The sequence below is a fragment of the Lonchura striata genome, chromosome 3, assembly GCF_050655825.1.
Source record: "Lonchura striata isolate lonStrDom1 chromosome 3, ASM5065582v1, whole genome shotgun sequence".
Taxonomy (NCBI): domain Eukaryota; kingdom Metazoa; phylum Chordata; class Aves; order Passeriformes; family Estrildidae; genus Lonchura; species Lonchura striata.
Window position 1 is genome coordinate 85,063,573 of NC_140705.1, and position 14,704 is coordinate 85,078,276.

General features: G+C 40.7%; 1 protein-coding gene across 3 annotated transcripts; it reads left to right on the forward strand.

Annotated features, from left to right (window-relative positions):
- The first annotated feature begins 17 nt into the window (after positions 1-17).
- RNF8 (ring finger protein 8) lies at positions 18-12,425 on the forward strand. Of its 3 annotated transcripts, none has more exons than XM_077782018.2 (8): positions 18-343; positions 2,615-2,743; positions 4,223-4,963; positions 6,068-6,130; positions 6,502-6,591; positions 7,719-7,826; positions 8,830-9,041; positions 10,832-12,425. In XM_077782018.2, the coding sequence occupies exons 1-8, from the start codon at positions 254-256 to the stop codon at positions 10,869-10,871; spliced, it is 1,473 nt and encodes a 490-aa protein (XP_077638144.1). In that variant the 5' UTR covers positions 18-253; the 3' UTR covers positions 10,872-12,425. The 3 variants fall into 3 exon arrangements, with proteins under 3 accessions (XP_077638144.1, XP_077638143.1, XP_085431728.1); XM_077782017.2 differs by having other exon boundaries at positions 8,830-9,034; XM_085575602.1 differs by lacking the exon at positions 18-343 and adding an exon at positions 1,353-1,462 and having other exon boundaries at positions 8,830-9,034.
- Positions 12,426-14,704: the final 2,279 nt, after the last annotated feature.

Here is a 14,704-nt window from a genome sequence, read left to right on the forward strand (position 1 = left end):
CGCCGCGCGGCGGCCCCGCCGTCCTACGGCGCACGCGCGGGCTCCGGTCGCAGCCCGGGCTCGGACGGGCCCCGGCCCGCCCCGGCCCCTGCGAGCGCCGCCCCGCCGCGGAGATCGCTCCCGCCGCGGAGATCGCTCCCGCCGCGGAGATCGCTCCCGCCGCGGAGATCGCTCCCGCCGCGGAGATCGCTCCCGCCGCGGAGATCGCTCCCGCCGCGGAGATCGCTCCCGCCGGTCGCGGCGGGCGGGCGCCATGGCCGTGCGCGGCGTGCCGTGCCTGGCTTGGTGCCTCCGCCGAGTCGGGGCCAGCGGCGACTGGCTCCTGCTGGAGGCCGGCACGCAGGTGAGCCGCACCGGGCTCCGACCCCTCGGAGTGGGCGGGGGGGCAGGCACGGCTCTCGGGGCGCAGTTTGGTGGGGTCTCGTGTTTCTTACAGCGCTTCCCAGGAGGAAAAAGCACCGCCTTGTCCCGCTTAAGGAGCAGCCTCCGTTCGTGGCCGTTCGGAGGAGCCGCCCGGGCGGGCGCCATTCAGCCCCGGTAACGCCCCAGGTCGTGGAAGACGGACCCAGGCGCTGGAGTGGCCTTGGACGAGCCTTCGCTTGTTTATGTCTTTACATTCTTATGTCATATTTAGATAGAGTTGTTCGTGTAACGGTAACGTAAGTGAGGACGAAGGGAGCCCATAGCCTAATTAACAAGGTGGTGCTTTTGGCGAGGTTAACAGTACCTAAGGCATAAGGTATTCAGGTGTAAATGAGGTCACTTTTAAATTGTTTTGATGCGGTACGGGAATAGCCGTTTTCTTAGCGATTGTGTTTTTAAATTGAAAAATGGGCCCTGGTACTCTTCTTTAAAACCCAGCAGGCAAAGACGTGTGATGACGTTGGGGCAGCGTAAAAGGAGTGCTGTTCCGGTGGTCAAAATCAGGTGGTATGGGTGATGCTGTGGCCAAGGCCTTGTGTTCAAACACCGCAAAAGGCACCCATCCAAACGTATGCTTTTGTTACTCTCCCATTGTGGATTTGAAGCCCTGAGATGTGCAGATCTCCTCGGTGAAGGACTGGCGCTAACAACTTGCAGCCAAGGCACTGATAATTATGCAGGGAATCCAGTTTGGCATGTTACTATTCTGATTGTATGCACAGTGGTTGTCATTTGCAGCAGGGAGGTGCTGTAGGTGTGCCAGGCCACAGAGTACAAACTGCTTTTGCTGGAGATTTAAATCATAATCATAGAATATGCTGAGATGAAAGGGACTGACAGGGATCACTGAGTCCAGCTCCTGACTCTGCACAGGACAGTCCTAAGAATCACACCACATGCCTGAGGATGTTTTCCAAACACTTTTTTAACACTATCAGGCTTGGTGCTGTGACCACTTTGGTGCTAAAGGACACTGCTCATATGTGGGAATGGGATGTGATTTGCCGGTACTGCTGTGAGCAGCACTGAACTCCAGCAGGTGAGTGGTAACATCTTGGACCCCTGCTTGCTAAATGAGCTTGATCAAGGGGGAATTTTATGACTGCCCCTGCTTGCTCTCACTCATATTGATATGTGAGGTCCTGTAGACGTGTGTGACTGGGCCCTGAGGATGCCACTGCAGGGACAAATGCAAAGCTGCTTTTATGTTTGAATCCTCATGAAGAAGGGAGTCTTTATCCATTTGAGTCTCTGTACCTCTTATGTATGCAATCCATGCTGACAGAAAACTATATGAAACATTTAAGAGGTAGGCACTTAAATGTTTAAGTTTGCTTTTGTTATCTTAGTTTGCTTCCTTGCTTTTGGTTATGACACGGGGGTCTGAATTCTTGCTCTAAACTCAAGGTGAGAACTGCTCAGGTAATGCGGATTAATTAAGAGAAGTGTGCAGAGGAGGCAGCAGAGGGAGGGAGAGCAGGGATGTGCTTTAAATGGCAATCTGAAATCAGATGAGATTTAAAAAGATACTGTGCAATACTACAATTAAATTATATGCCTTCTTCCAGAAAATAGTATTAGTCTAATGCAGTTACTTAGATCACTTTTACTACTGATTATGAGCTGCATGTAGCTTAGATTCTGAGCCATAAGATCGATGGTGTGATTTACAAAAGTACTGTGTATTTAGGACAATGTTGAGTGTGCACTTTTTTTTGATGGCAGTTTTCTGGGCTATTTTTTTCCTGTATCTTTTCTGTTCACAAATGGTTGAACAGATGCAACTAGCAAAAGAAGAGGTTAAGAAGTAGTCTTGAGACCCACACACAATAGTGCTGGTTTGAAGAAATGGTATTTGGTTAGGTAATGATTGAGGTGGGACAGAGTTGTATCTGAGTGGCTTTGAGCAGCTTTGCCGCTGAGGAAGATTTCCATGAAACCAAGTTGTAACGTGCCTCAGAGAAATTAAAATTTCCTCAGTGGGAGAGAAAGATAATACTTCAAACTTTATAAGCTTCTATTTTCTATATACTCTTAAAATTAAATTAAAAAAAAAATCATACTATGCCAGACCTTTTGGAAATAACCATAAGATATTGATATAGAGTTTTGCTGTACTTAAATTGAAATGCCATAAACTGAATTTACCATGTCATTACTGATTGCAGTAACTATGCTACTTTATTTTTAGGTGACTGTTGGCCGAGGATTAGATAACACGTACCAGCTGGTGTCAAAAACCTGTCCCTTGATGATCTCTCGTAAGCACTGTGTCTTCCAGCAGAATGCAGAAGGGCAGTGGACTGTCAAGGATAACAAGGTATACTCCTGAGATACATTGAATAGAATCCATTCTTTTGGATCTAGCAGTGTATGGGCTATGATACAGCATAAGTGGGATAGAAGGGATTGTGTCTTGCCTGTTGTGCACTTCCAGCAGGAAACTTCAGTCTGCTGCAGTTGGGATTACTTTCTGTATGTAGATCTACCTCTTAGTTTAGCATTATTCAGACCAGTGTGGCCTGGCCAAGGGCACTTTGCAGTCTGTGAACCTTTGGTGTCGCTTTCTTAAAAAATATCCTATATGAATTTTGATACAGGGTTTTATCTTTTCAAAAGGATAACATTCTTGTAGTGCTAATGAAAAGATAAAGTGCAACTCGTTGTTGTAGTGATACAATTGCTTTGATTATAATCAACTTCAACAAGAATCTAGTATTAGAAAAGCCATGCTTCATGTTGTGTTCAAATGAGTTTCTCCCGAAAGTTCTTCTCAGCTGATTAGATAAAATGTTGATGTCAGAGTCCTCAACTGGGTCTCACTTTGATTTCTGTTTTTTATATCATGATCACTTTCTGATTCAGTCTGAAAACAGTAAAATGAGTAATTTGCTTTAAAACAGCACTGGTAGGACAAAAATGTTCAACACGTCATGCAGATTTGAAAGGTATTTGGGTTGACAGCAGATTAGTCGGAAAGGAATGGGGTGGCTGCTATTAAAATTACACTGCTCTTAAACTTGTACTACATGTATAAATTTGAAAACCTAATGTTATTGGACGATAAGAAACATCTACCCTAGATTATCTATTAACACTTCCTGTCTCTTTTCATCATTGACCAGTTGGTCAGCTTGTTTCATTGAATCTCATTGAGATATGTCAGTTTCTAGTGTTTCTGCAGTTCATCATGAGCACAGACCAGTTTTGCTGTTTTTGAAAATGTTCTTGAGCTAATTTTGAAACCTTTTTGTGTTTTGAACATTATCTCTGGATGAACATTTTCCTTCTTTACAGTCTCCTTTTACTTATGAAAAACTTTGTTTTCTTCAAGGCATATAGCCAATGCTTCTTTTTATTTCCTATTTTTCTTTCCCTGTAATTTCAGGTAACATTAATTGTCAAGAATAATTACTGTAGTATTTGATGTTCCTGACAATGATCTATTGTGGAGTCTTTATTATTTAGTTCTTATTTCTGAAGCTTTTGTGCAGTTTTTTTCCCTCAGAGTTCATTATTTTCTTTCTGCACGAGTACATATGTCAAAATGTTGTTCTTGGTGCTTGTCCACAAAATCTGTAATGCAAGAATAATGTGCAGTAAATAATACAGTGCCGTAATTGTAAGAAATGCAACACTGAGCCAATAAACTGGATATTACAAGGTTTATTTGAAGAGGTATCTTGTTCTGATTGAGCACTGAAGAGGTTGGCTGTGTTTATTTACAGTTGCCAGAAATAACTTTCAGAGGATGCTGTAACTACATATTAAATTTTGGTGGTTCTGTGTTTATTGGCAGAGTCTAAATGGAGTTTGGCTTAATAAACAGCGCCTGGATCCATCAAAAGTCTATCCGATTGCTGAAGGAGACCGTATCGAGTTGGGAGTGCCTTTGGAAAACAGAGAGACTGCTGAATATGAGTACGAAGTAATTAAAGACGAATGGGAGAAAATTAGACCCTTTTTAGCCCAAAGAAGTGACCTGGGGAAAGCTAAGTGTTCAAGACCTAAACGTAAATTTAGTTTGGAGGAATTGGAGACATGTGAATCAGAAAGCTTCTCAAACTCCAAATGCAAAAGAGACAGAATGTCCTGTGCCAATGAACCTTTAGATAAATCATGGGTACAGGCAGAAGAGGCCAGACGGCTAACAGAGAAGATGGATGTCAAGCTGCCTGCTCCTGGGCCCAGTGAGGGGTATAGTGATCCAGTGCATGGTAGCCCTGTTCACTCCAAGAAAGCTGTGACTCTCCCCCAGAAGGACCAGAAAGGCTGTGGTCTTGTAGAGTCATGGACTGGCTTGAAAAAGCTGAAGAAATCTCTGGAAGATACAATGAAATTAAAGGTCAAAGTGCAGGAGAAGCAGACTGCAGTTCTGAATGTGAAGCAGAAATGCAGGAAGTGTGATCAGAAGGAGATGCTAGTAATGGAGCAGGAGCTGCAGGAGTTGCAGAACCAGCTCTGCATGGAACAAGAGCATCAGCAGCAGCAGGTGGAAAAGCTGGAGAGGACATTATGTAAAGAGCAGCAGAAGCTAGAGGTATAATGGTGGCAATAATTTTGGCCTGTGTCTTCACTTTGATGGAATGCCTTGTATAAGGCATTGATCCAAAACAGCTCTTGAACTGTACAATAACAAAAATAGTGCTTGTGTGATTTACCCCTGCGAAAGTTTTTGTGGAAGTATTTAACTTAGCATGTAACACAGTGCACATACCAAAAGAAAGTGGACATACCAAAAGAAATTGCAGAGACAGAAGAGATTTGGCTGCATGGGGAGTTCAGAAAAAGGTGCAAAATAAAACACTTCAGTTGGTAAAAAAACATGTTTTTAAATAAAAAAATGAAAGCCATTACCTGATCTCTCTTGCTTATAGAGAGGACAAGTTGAAAAGTAATCACTTTAAGTGTGAATTTCTCTAGTATATGGTGGAAATAAAGCCCAGTTTGCCTGGCAAGTGCACTGTTTTTAGAGTCAATGAAATACTGCATGCCTTAATCCCTAGAGGGAAGGAGATTATTTTCCTGCTTTCAAAAAACCCTCTCTTGCAATCTGTAAGTACCTTTAAGCAGTAAGTATATGCAATAAGTTGCTTTTTTTGGTAACAGACTGAAATCTGTTTGAATTTGAAATCAAAATCTGGTTAAAGAAGGTGAGGATTCATCTTGGAGTGAGTCTAATAATTTATTAGTTACTTCCTTAAAGTCTACTGCTAAAGGCAAGATACCAGTGTCAGAAGTACAGAGGGTTTGGAGTTGTGCCCTTAGAAACAATGGGACATTTATGTGGAGCTTTAGGTATCTCTGAAGTCTTTGAATGTACTCAAATCAGAGTTGCAGCTTTTAAGCTGTTGCTGATCTCTTTGCTTCTATGAATATGCTGGTGCCTTTTGAGCTAGAATAATGTGGAGGTATTCCAAATATGGAACTGTAAATGATATATCCATTTTAACTCATCACATAAATGATAGCTTAAATTTCTGTTGTACACATGTAACCGTAGAGTGGAACATCTTGCCATTTGTTGAAAATCAGTGTTGTTTCTTTAAGCATATCCTCTAAAGAGAGTGTGCAGGGTAGTAATTTTCTGTCTGTTATGTTCTTCAAGTCTCTTTTTTTCCCCTTCACTTCTTACCCCACCCAGGGAGAAAAGTGTCAACAAGGGGAGGAAAATCTGAAGGAACAGCTGGCCCAGGTCCTGCAAGAGGCAAGTGATTATGAGTCTAGGTTTGGTCTAACTATGTAATTCAGATATTTAAATCTTTCCAAGTGTTGTGACTTCTTGGTAGAATACAAGGACTTTGCCTTAGGTGACTGAAAAACCTAACTGAAGTGAAAGAATAAACTGGAAGAGGGAATACAAAGTGTGATGGCACTGGGAAGGTCCTAAATAACTAGCAGTGCATTCCAATTTTAAGTTAAGGATAAACTACCTTAACACCTCAACTTATATGTGTTGCTCTTCTAGGAGGAGAATAGGAGAAATGAGTGTGCTGAGCCTTATGACTATGACCACATATCTTTAATAGGATAGCTTATAATGGTACTCTTATAACTTCTGGAATGGTATTGTTACAGCATCATGCTTTGATGGAAGAACTGAATCGTAATAAAAGAGATTTTGAGGAGATAATTCAAGCCAAGAATAAAGAACTGGAAGAAACCAAGGTAAGGAATAACTGCACTCTTAGTTTTATTCATAAGTGAAACACAATATGTTGCATGAGCAGACAAGATGGCTTATTTAACATCTGTCTTGGCTCTGCCTGGCCTCCTATATTGCAACATTTCTGTGTTTTGAGGTGGCAGCTGACACTAGGGGAGAGAAGGCACCTTGTCCTTTTTATAAATTGGTGTTGAATTGAACAGTTGTTATGAGATCTTTCTCAATCATAAAGAAAGCCCAAAGCACCTGAACAGTCCGTTTTGGAAGAGAGATGAGCCCATTGCACCCTTTCCTTGAAAAACAAACAAAAATCAAACTAGAAATAACAGGAAAAAAAAAATCCACCAACAAACCAAAAGTGTTTGAAAAGTGAGGTGCTTCATTTTTAGTTAAAGTGCATTTAAGTAAAACTGCATTGTGACAGCAGTTCTATAAGGGAGTGTAGGACTGAACCAACATGGAATTTGAATAATGAATGAGATAAGCCATGGTTCTTCCTGCCCTTGACATAAAGTGATGAGCGGAAAATAATTTAGGAGATCTTTTCCTGTGTCTTAATTTTGGAAATTATCACATTATCCACCACTGACAGCGTGCTTTGTTTTTTAATGTTATCTTTGGAAATTTGTTGCTGTTTCAACTATAGCTCTCAATTAGAAGAATTTTCCTGTTATTTTTAGAAGTTAGAGCAGGTACCTAGCCTAATCAGCCTAATTTAACTCTCAGCAAGTAGAACAAAAAGATTATTAGGTTATTAAATGCAAGTAAATGTCTTAAACTTTATTGCTTCCTTTTTTAGCATTTGAGATGTTTAGTCTGTTGGGTGTTCTGCTTTTCATATCCAACACCAAAAAGAAATATTGATTAAAGCCAAACTCTTGCCAGGAACAAGTTGGAAAAGATTCTGAAAAAAAATGGCTGCTGTTCTTCCTTCCAAGTTCTTAGTAGTGGGTGGGAATATTCTCAGTACTGCTGAGATGACAAAGAGGAAAGAGATTACAGATCTGTGTATGTGATACCCACTCCACTTGACACATGGAGATTTGCAGTATAATTTTCTTCCCCTGCACACACACTTCCTGCCAATTGAGAAAAACCTTGTTCTTTGTTGATACACATTTTCCACCAGGAGGAGAAGGAAAAGGTGAGAGCTCAAAAAGAAGAGGTGTTGAATCAGATGAATGATGTGTTGGAGAATGAGTTGCAGTGCACAATCTGTTCTGAACACTTTATCGAGGTATGTTTAAACCTGTATAGGTTTGCCGGTAAAAAAGAGACTTGAGAATCTTTCCATAGCTCTAGTAACCCAATATTTAAGCCAGTTTCTTTTACTTCACTTATTTAACAGTCCCAACAGACCCACAGTGAGTTCTTATGGGAAAGAGTTGACCCAGACATCTATTCTGTCTGCCCTGACTCTTCTTTGCTTGACAGCAAGTTCAGCTTTAATGTCTCTATCTGCATAAATGAGTACTTAATCCTAAAGTGCACATAAGTTTGGAGCACTTGTGTAGGATTTTGAACTGATGCTCTGAGTTGCTGCTGACAGCTACTTGGGGAAGAATTATTTTGTAGTGGACCTTGCTTTAAGCTGACTAGAGTTGGACTGTTTGAGGTTTAGATATATGGAGAGTTTAGTAAAAGAAGGGAGGTACCATATTCAGTCAAGTCCTGGGATGTTTATATTGGGCAGATAAACTCTTTCTTTGAGAAATTGGTCTGTTTTCATTTGATTTGACAAGTAATAGGCTATGCTTGTTGTGTAGACTGTTATTTTTGTTCATGTTTTCTAGTAGGTCAATTTCATTACATTGTATTTTTACTGTGGGAAGCTGGATGAATTAGCCTTGTTATAATGGCTAAGAGCTAACTGAAATTTTAGTTTCTGGTTTCTCAGTGTATTAAGATGCTATTTTGTAGTATCTGAGTTTTTTTTCCATAATTTATCCTTTTTAAACTGTCATAACTTGTAATAAAATTAATTATTTTTTTCTGTTTCTGACTTGCTGTGACTTACAGTGACTCCACTAACTGACTTGTAACGCTGGCTTGACCTCTGGCATGGGGGTGTGGGGGCAGGGGAGGTGTGTGACTCCTGAGAAGGCCCTAAAGGCTTTCAGCTCTCCAGTCTTTCCCTGTACAAAATATTAATCTAATATTTCCATGTATTCAGTATGCTTTTACTTGACAGTGCCTGTGCAAGCACGCTGTGACCAGTATCCTTCTGCTGAATTCCACAGGCAGTCACTCTGAACTGTGCACACAGCTTCTGCTCCTACTGTATCAAGGAGTGGACAAAACGTAAAGTGGAGTGCCCTATCTGCAGGCAGGAGATCAAATCAAAGACACGCTCTCTGGTGCTGGATAACTGCATTAACAGGATGGTAGAAAAACTGGATGTGGAAATGAAAGAGCGTCGCCTAAGCCTTATCAGAGAGCGGAAAGGTGAGAGGTGGGTGGATGTGGCATGATGAGTGCAATATCTTATTCCATCTATTTTGCACAACTTTTTTTGGCAACTATATACCAAGAAGATGCTCAGGGAATGCTGCAGAAACACTAAAAAAAAAAAAAAAAGATCTTTTGACTGACTAGCTTTACTGCACAGTAAAATAAAATTAGTACAAAGTTTGGAAAAAGACTTCAGTATGAACTCTGCAGTCTGGTGGGACAACATAGTTTAACCATGGTAAAGGTTATGCTCTTTCAAAGAGATCACTTAATAAAAGCAAAAATACATAAAATGGTCCTTGAAAAATTTACCAGGCATTTCTGATTAAGCTATGGAGTACATAATTACAGAAACTCAGCAGACCTGACAAGAAGCTCCAAATTCTTTTCTGTGTGTTAGATTTATGTAGGAAATCTCTGAAAGAGACAGTGGTATATCATGTAAGTATGGCTGAACTGACAGTTGCTCTGACATGTTTATTTTTGTGGAATTAAAGCCACTGTGGCTTACAGGCATAACATCTTGCCTAGTTGTTGCTAAAATACTGTGCATGATGCTGATTGCTTTAATAAAAACCCCAGTGTGGGTTATTCCTAGTCTGCTTCCTTCTAAATTTCTTTCTAGAGCATTTGACATTGTATCTAGGTGCTAAAATGTAATGTCTGTTCCTGCTACTCCTTAAATTTCTATTGCTGTGTTCTCTTAAGTAATTGTTTTGCTTTCCTTTCATAGCGATGAGTGCATGATCCTTAATTTTGCAATATATCAAATTGCATTTTTACCAAAAGAAAGGTGCTTTTGATAACTTTCAGATGTGCCATGGTGACATAGAATAACATCACTAAGCAGTGCTAGCTCAAGCCTGAAATTACAACCTATGTAACCCTTTCAGTCTGATTCCCTCAGGATGTGCTGCATTGCTGAGAGGCTGCCTGGCTCAGCTACAAGTATTGCTTTTATCTCTGTAAAGGAACTGAGGCAGCCCTTGTGCATTGGATGCTGTGGCAGAGTGCCACAGTGCTCCTGAAGTGTCTGGTCAGGTAGCTGATGGGCACTCGCTGAAGTGGTGCCTTCATTGCAGCCCATTGTGTGCTACACTAGTGGTGTTCATCCTTGTTCAAACAAAATAGCCTACCTTCAGAAGTAATGAATAGTAGGAAATCATTTAAATTTACTGGAAGGTGAAATGGATTCTGTGCCTCTTTTCATGCAGTGATGGAAACATTTTGATTGAAATGAAGAAAACCATTTGTCTATTTAAAATTAATTCCTAAGTAATATACCTGTTAAAAGAAGAATTATGTTGGAAGTGGCACTTAAGAAGCTGTCAAGGCTTTCCAAGAAAACTTTCTCGGAGTCTTAGTAGCCCCGGCATGAGAAAGAGCTTGCAGTCTTAAATAGATGAAATTTTTGATGAAGCTATAAATGTCCTGAACAATCAGTACTTGTCTGAGAGTCCCTTACTACATTTTTTTTTTACTTTTCTTACCTGGCAAGACACTGAAATTGCCAGTTGTGTCCCTGTGAAGTCTCCTCCTCATCTGTGTTACCTTAATAGGAAAAGACATACAGAACACTTTAGAGCACTTAAGAAAACAAGCAAATAACTCCCATTCCTTTGTTCTTTTATGCTGAAAACTGAAATGAAAAAGGACTATGTCCTGCAGCTTGAAAGACTTACTGCAAACTGACAGTGAGAAGTTAAAATATAGTTTCAAAGACAAGTAGTAATTTAGCACTTGTGTGTACCGTGGTCACAGCTAACTTTTGTATCTGTGTTTTGAATGCAGAGAAACAGAATGTGGTGGTGAAACCAGCAACAAACAGTGACAGCAGTGTCCCGTCTACCACCTACTCCATCTTGTCAATGAGCAACTGTGACAGTGAGGACTCTGAGGAGGATTCTTCCTATAGTGAAAGCTACTATGTTATCTGAACATTGTTACTGCAGACTCAGTGCCCGTGCTGCCTAAAATCAACCTAATGGTATTTGGTTGGAGGAGTGGACTGGGCACCTGTGAAGAGACTGGAGCTGTAAACTAGCAGTATTTGGAAGAAGGATCTTGTTTTCCAAATGAATGCACAGAAGCTTGATCTCTAAAACAAAATTAGGTTTGTGAGAGAACTAACTGCCTTTGTGCTGGCTAATTGACTTACAAATGCTAAGGTTTCACATTAGCTTGTGAGCTGCTCAATGTAATGAATGAGTTTGTATTGCATCATTGTCCTTTCCTTAATGAATTACATGTTTACATCAGCATCTCTTATTTCAGGCAGCAGAGGGAATGTCCCAAGCCTTTTGAGAACTTGGCCACCCCCACCAGCAGGCAGGAGATAGGTATATCGGGAAAAAGTGCCATTGTGGGTTTTCCTCTTGAATTTCATGTGGCAACTAGTCATCCCAGCCTTTGGCATTAAAGGTGATAAAGGGTGGGATATGGACACTGTTGGCTCCAAGTGCATTGTAAACTAGCTGCTGGCCATCAGCTTGCTCTGTTTATGTAGCCCATTTTCCATTAGATAGGGATAAAGGAGATTAAATCTTCCAGAAATCTTTAGCTAGTGTTCTTTTTATGTAGTGTCTTTGGTTTGTTCCCTCTTCAGGTTTTTACATAAAGGGTTTTAGAACTGGGAAACAGCACATCCACAAATTTTTAGCAATGACTTTAAAAACATATAATGAGCAGCAGAAGAACCTCTGTATCTTCAGGTGTGCTTCTCTCCAAATTACTGAAATGTCCTGTTGTCAGGGTAGGAAAGCAGCATCTGTAGACAACCACAAGGTACAGAATTAAGCACTTTCATTTTATTGTTTACAAGACATAACTTGAGATTATGGATTGTGCTACCCTCATGGCAAATCACTCGTTCATAAGAGACCAATCAAGTCTTGCCTTATCCTATCATGTATTTGTCTATTGAGTTCCATTTTCTAGTGGCTTATGCTTTTGACTTAGTTGTTACATGGAAAGGACATTTACACTGTGAGAACAGGATGGGGAAGCCCTTTTCATCTGTAATATTTCTTTGGCTCTTTGTATATACCTTTTTGTTTCTATCTTTACTTTGTTTAAGAACAATAATGTAAATCCATTTCTGCATTAGTCTTTTTTGGTGCAGCCACTGAGATGTCTTCTAGTTGTCTTTAGACTTTTTTGAGAAAACAGACTATCTAATTTAATGACTTCATGTTTTGATTGCTGTATGCAGTGTGACTACTGTAAAGTTAATTGAACAATGTTTGTATTCAGGAGCTGATCAAAGCCCAATCCTTCAAGACTGTGACTACCCTAATGCTAATTTAAAAGCTACAATAGCTAGCTCTTACCTGCTTTCCCCGAGAAAGATCCCAATAAAAAGGTGCATGAATGATGTCCTAAGGAACCAGTGTATTCTGACATATTTGGTCAATAGGATTTAAACAGGCGGGTCCTGATCAGTGGGCCAGGCAGCTTGCTTAAAACTTTAGTGTAAGGTTTCTTTTGTGGAGACATTATATATTCTGTATTCTTCTTTCTCTTTTAATGTTCACTTTCTGTGTGTGTTCTTGAGAGTTTCTTTTGTGAATAGATGCTTCCTAGAATGAGCAAGAGAAGAGCATTCCTCAAAATGCTAATGAAATAGGCTGATGTGGAACAGGCATTTCCAATGAAGAGGAATAGAAGGAAAATACTCTGATTACATAGGACTGCGAATTCTTCGGCTCGGTATCTCTTCCATACTATGCTTTTTGTCTCATTTCATTTTGCAAAATACATATTTATTTTATTATGTTGGTGTTTATGCATATTGCAGAGAAGGATAATACTTCCCCTGGTAACAGAGTGGCAATCTTTGGTTTGGTTTCTGAGTGTGTCTTCACTAGAATGCAAAGAATGTAAGTGGTGTATTCCAAATTGTTTTCACTTTTACTGGTAGGTGCACAGTGTGTAAATGTCCACAGAGAGGGATTAAGTATTAATATTGCCCACTTAAAAAAGCTTTTCACTGACAAAAGCAGACCTGTATATCTGCAGTGTGCTCTCCTTTGCTCTAAGGTCTGGATGCTTTTTTCTACTTGTTGTCTACTTGGTTCTACTTTGTTGAGCCCTTGGTGATGTTATGCCCTGAACTGTTGCCTGTCTTAGGATGGCATCAAGTGCTTCCAGATGTCAGGTTACAACTGAGCTAGTCACAGATGATGCTGGGCAGGTTCAAGACTTGCTGTTTTCCCTTGGAAGACAGCTGTCAGGTAGTGTGATAATCAGACACTTTCAGGGCAATACATTGTCAGCATCAGTGGAAGAGCTGGGAAGGAGTGCAATGAAAAGGAGACCATCACTGAGGGATGTTTACTCCACTGAGGGACCTCCACTGAGGGATCTGTGGAGTCCAAGGCCAATCTGACAATCTTGTGCAAGAAAAATATACCATGTGTGGTGAGCCTGTCACAGGCAGAGTGGGAGCTTCAGACAAAGTTTAATTATTAAAGAAGCCCTCCCATTGAGTCACGAGGTGAAGACAGTGCCCCCTTGCTTTCTAAAATCCTTCTCAGAGGAGCCTGGATGTGGCTGGATCCATTCTTAGCCCCAGACTGTCAGTGGTTCGTGTCGAAAGGATTATGTAGGTGAAAATGAACCTTTATACAACTTTGTCCTGAAGGATTTAAGGATGCCAAACCAGATATATAAATATGTATGATTTATTATGATAATGATTGGACAAAAGATCTTTATCAGAATTATTTACCACACAGTATAGGAGGTGGAACAGCTCTTACAGTGCACTATGATGAAATACTGAAGCAGTTGTTTTAAAGCAATTGTATTAAAACTGGGGAAGAAAACCCAATTAAGTAGAGATAATGTTATTCATCCATGACTGTGGACTAATTTCTTTTGCTCAGTCATGAGGAGTAACCTTGAGCAGCATCCCCAGTCAAGGGAGAAATCTCCACACATACTCTTCAAGAAAGGGGTATATTAAAAGACCATGCCCTTAAAATTAGGGACTGGGCTTTGACAGTATAAAGTTACTGTCAGTCATAGGTCTCCAGGCTAGCTGTGTCAGCTCAGCAACTTTAGATAAATTATCCATAGTATCACTTACTGGTTCTGGGTATTTTACCAGGTCTGTCCTATCACATCTTCATCTCACTATCAGGATGTTTAATTTCGGGACTGATGAGTCATACTGGCTTCAGCATTACTGTGTATCAAAAGCAGCATGATGACCCCTTCTTCATTTACCATAGATAGCTTTTCCCATAGTCATTGTTTGAGTTGTTTTTCCCATTCCAGGCAAGCATCCTGCTCCAGAGCTTTAGCAACAACTGTCAAATTTAACTGCAGAATGTGTAACAGGCAATTCAATAATCCAGCTGTGCCCCCCTTCCCCCAAGTTGAAGTGCAGGTTTTCTTTTCCAAAGATATGCTCTGACTAGTCAATGTTTTACTTCCTCCTCCTCATCTTCCTGTCCTGCCATAACTCAACCTATTAGACATACAGTTAACAGCAACTACATAACCATGAGCTATACTTCTCAAGCAGGATCCTCCCTTCTCTCGATACCTACCGTGTTTGCTTTGGTTTTGTGAGACTAAGCATTCAGACTTGTGTGCTGAGCTGTATTTCCCCAGGGTTCGAGCTTAATGCAAAGTACAAGACGGCTCCCAGGATCAGGC